Here is a 3803-nt window from a genome sequence, read left to right as displayed (position 1 = left end):
ATAATGTGTTCGTGCTTGTAATGTTGTTGTAAGTGAAATAAAGATGATGTTGTCCCCCGTACAATGCGCTGTCCTGATGCAATACGGATGGCACCTACGCAATGCATTCGTCCACTGTACGCAGCTTATGCACAGGTGCAGATTCAGGTGCAGATCAGCATATGAACCGCGTGTCCATCCCGTACACACAGCGTACTCATACCGTGCTTGACCAAAGAACTGCGTATTAAAAAAGCATGACCTGCGTAACAGCGTACGCAGCGTAGTTTTGGGCATGCTGTGCGTATGCCGGCGTTCACAAAATTTAATCACAACGATTGAGATGCATATGAAGTGCGCAGTTTGCGTACGGCTGCGTATGGAAAAATTATCCGTACGCAACTCATACGCAAGACGATTCAAAGAAGTGTAGCAGGGCCCTTACTAGCCGCCCTGTCGTCTTCCGCGGCCCGTTTTTTTGAGTCCTGTCTGATTGTAGCTGCAGATGTCTTCTTCTGTGCCTTCTGGTGCATCCTGGAGACGGGTTGGCAGTCATCCTTCAAACTGCCTTTATATACTGTAGAAAGCTGGTGCGTTTCACATGCGTGGTACGTCAGGAGCACCTAGTACGGTACAAGTGTGTTCTGCCTAGTCATTGAGCAGGTAAACTGGGAGTGCGGAGTAAGCACGGAACACGCATTCAATGTGCGCGGCACGCACGTGCCACGTGCGCTGTACGTACAGCAATTGCCCGAAAGAACAGTTACGCTTCATGCTTCAGGGTCACGCAGGCGGCCCTACACTGGACAGCCTCCAGCGCCTGTATTCCTTCCATAGTGTACAGGTCCCAGACGGTGGCACTGTATTCCAAGTGGGGCCGTACCAGCGCTTTCTAACAAGTGGCCCTGACCCTAGATGGACAATGGGTTAAGTTGCGCCGGATGACCCACAGAACTCTACCAGCTTTACTAGTGGTGTGGTTAATAAGGGTGTCCCACCGCAAATCATAGGACAGATGTACTCTGTGATATAAGGGTGGGATTTGACACCGGTTACAACTTCGTTACAAAGAGAATATTGTGTTATGATGGGGCGTCTTTTATGGGTTATATGTAATATGTGACACTTGGAGGGGTTGATCGACATAAGCCATTGGTTCTGCCATCCCGTTAGAGCGTCGAGGTCAGACTGTAGACCTTGAGCGTCAGAAGTTTTATTTCGCAACAAAGATACACTTGTGCAAACCTGGGATGATTTCTCAATACTTGTATCATGCTAACTGCGATATTATGGCGTCATAATCAGTATGAAACGGGGGCCTTTGATTGGTCAACAATCAATTAATGAAGGTCCTCTTTTATCGCCCGTCTACATTTAATTTTTATTTAATTTTATTTATTTATTTATCCAAGGGCAGCATATCGCCAATGGCGGTTTTTAACGCTCCCTCCACAGAACATACATAATATAATAACAGTAAAAGTATAAAGCATCTTTAGTACAGTCATAATCGTCGTAATAACAAAAGAAACACAACAAACTAATAACGTACAGAAAACAAACTAAATACAAATTACAAATGATGTAAATGATATTGAATTTTACTTAAACTACAATTTTATTAAAAAAACTACGTACTATATGTTGTTTATAGAGAACTGCTATTCATTAAATATCACCGCTCTTCTGTTAGGTGAATGCTAACTTTGATATTATCAATATTTTATAAACTTGTTGTTAACGTGATGTCTAACATCATATGCAGTTTCGCATTATATACTTGTCTGAGGTTTAGAATTTTCTTGTTGTTTTTAGTGTTCAAGTAACCCACCAATAGGTTGTTCTAAACGTATACGGTTAAGTAGGTTCTCATAATTAGCTTTTTTTCCTAAATTAAGGAAGGCTTACCTTTTATTGTGGTTTCCATCGTTGGTCTGTACAAAAGCAGTCGGGTCGGCTGGCCGCCATTTGTGGTATGTCACTATAATGGCAACCATAAGCACCGTCACTAGCACAAGCAGCAGTACCTTCTTGCGGGTGAAGCGGACCTTGCAGTAGAAACTCATATCTTGAGTGGTAATGATAATTTGTATTAGTACGTGACACCGTTTTTGATTGTTAGGGCAGACAACGCATTGCTAGGGCGGTATCAACTTACGTAGGTTTGTTACTATGGTATTTTTTCTGATTGCTAGGGCCGGGCGTTCGAAAAAGTATCGGGTTACAAGACGCAATTTTGGACTAACTGTAGACTAACCGTAAAACATTCGAAAATAAAATAAAGCCCAAATCAACACAGCCGGAAAGCCACGTACTGAATCGAACGCTTTTCGAACGAGTTTTCTTTGCAGAGCGTATCACTCCGCCGTCCATAGCAACGCCGTTGCTAAGGACGACGTTTTCGCGGGCGGCGGGCTGAAATTTCATCCGAGTTGTTGACAGCCGATTACATCACCAGTTTCGGCCTCTGCATCAAGATGGCGGTACGTATCAGATGTGTATATCATGTGCTCTCTGTACTAACCATATTTGAGGGGTATTCTATGAGTTTTAGTGTAGTTTTGTAATCAAACTCGGTGTACAGTGAAATGAACAAAATGGCCGCCCTGGACTGATCTGAATTTTCGTCTCATTTGAATTTCGGGGGAAACCCGTTTCGCACTTGATTTTGCATATGACGATATGTGGATAAAATGTGTTGAACCTTTGGCTTTCGCCCATTATGAATATCCTGTTGGTGCGAAGTCTGCATATATTTGCAATTCCATGCCAACTGGGGTCACTTTTTTCTGCAATTTTAGGGCTAAACCTCATCGTTTGTCGTTTGACTTTATTTTGGTCAATGTTGAATAATTTGCGTATATGTGCTTCATTTCTTGTAAACATCATGTTAGTGGTTAAATCGTTTCCGGTGAACTAATCTAGTCTAAGTTTAGACCCAGACTCTTAGTCGTTAGATCTTTACGAGGACAGATTGAATTCTTAATACTGTAGTTAATGTTGTACTTGAGTCTTATCGATCACGAACTTTGTAAAAGAAATCATCCCTTCTGTGTGTGTTTGTGCAAAAAATTCCCGCCAACTTTATCACGTGATGTCTTGTTGTCATACAAGAACAACAAAGCTGCATGACTGCTGCAAATTGTTACAATGTCTTGTCATAGTGTCTAAAGTTACAGCAAAACAAGTATTGTACCTTCTATCTAGTGCTCGATGATATTAAAAAAACAGTGCACAATATACCGTACATATATGTTTATATGCAGCTTGTGACATTTGTAAAAATTATAAATGGTTGAGCATGTATATCATTGATTATTAAAATAAAGCTAACATTCATTTCAGTATTGAATTAGGAAAAAGATGTCAAGGGGAATTTTTATTTCTGTTTCAGATCATCCTAGGCTTCACCGACTGTAAAATTGGTAAGTATCTGGCAAACCATGTCAAACTCTCTCCTGGCATCTTTAAAAAATTAGTAGGAAAATTTAAAGAAAAGGACAAGGACAAAGTGGGAATGCACTTAGGTTATACAGTCACTTACTTTGATAACAGCCCCACTTGACACTTAACACTAAACAAGTACAACCAATACAACTAAGAATAAAAGAACAAAATTGTGCTAGTGTTGGAGTTTGAGGAAGACCCTAGCCCCTAAAATCTACCTCAGATAGCATTGCACCAGGTTTCTTGTAAGGTTGGAGAAATCTTTTTCGAAAGTAAACCAATACTTCTTGTGGATGCCTGTGATCTTTATGTAGAAATGTAAACAAGTTAAAGAAAAGATTTGAATGTAAAAGTCAAAGTAATGTACTGATTATGAC

General features: G+C 40.8%; 1 protein-coding gene and 1 long non-coding RNA gene across 2 annotated transcripts in view; one reads left to right on the top strand and one right to left on the bottom strand.

The window, feature by feature from the left end:
• Positions 1-2045, bottom strand: part of LOC109473127 (galactosylceramide sulfotransferase-like) — a 13566-nt gene extending 11521 nt beyond the window's left edge. Inside the window, exon 1 of the mRNA XM_019773033.1 lies at positions 1888-2045. Coding sequence (XP_019628592.1) covers positions 1888-2045 — 158 coding nt within the window. The remainder of the gene's footprint in view (positions 1-1887) is intronic.
• Positions 2046-2336: 291 nt separating this feature from the next.
• Positions 2337-3803, top strand: part of LOC109473893 — a 7941-nt gene continuing 6474 nt past the window's right edge. The window contains exons 1-2 of the long non-coding RNA XR_002140455.1: positions 2337-2462; positions 3374-3404. This is a non-coding gene — a long non-coding RNA (uncharacterized LOC109473893). The remainder of the gene's footprint in view (positions 2463-3373; positions 3405-3803) is intronic.

This window comes from Branchiostoma belcheri, unplaced genomic scaffold (genome assembly GCF_001625305.1).
Source record: "Branchiostoma belcheri isolate BF01 breed outbred unplaced genomic scaffold, Haploidv18h27 scaffold100, whole genome shotgun sequence".
Taxonomy (NCBI): domain Eukaryota; kingdom Metazoa; phylum Chordata; class Leptocardii; order Amphioxiformes; family Branchiostomatidae; genus Branchiostoma; species Branchiostoma belcheri.
The sequence above is the reverse complement of the archived record's forward strand: the minus strand, read 5'-3'. Positions and strand labels throughout refer to the sequence as shown.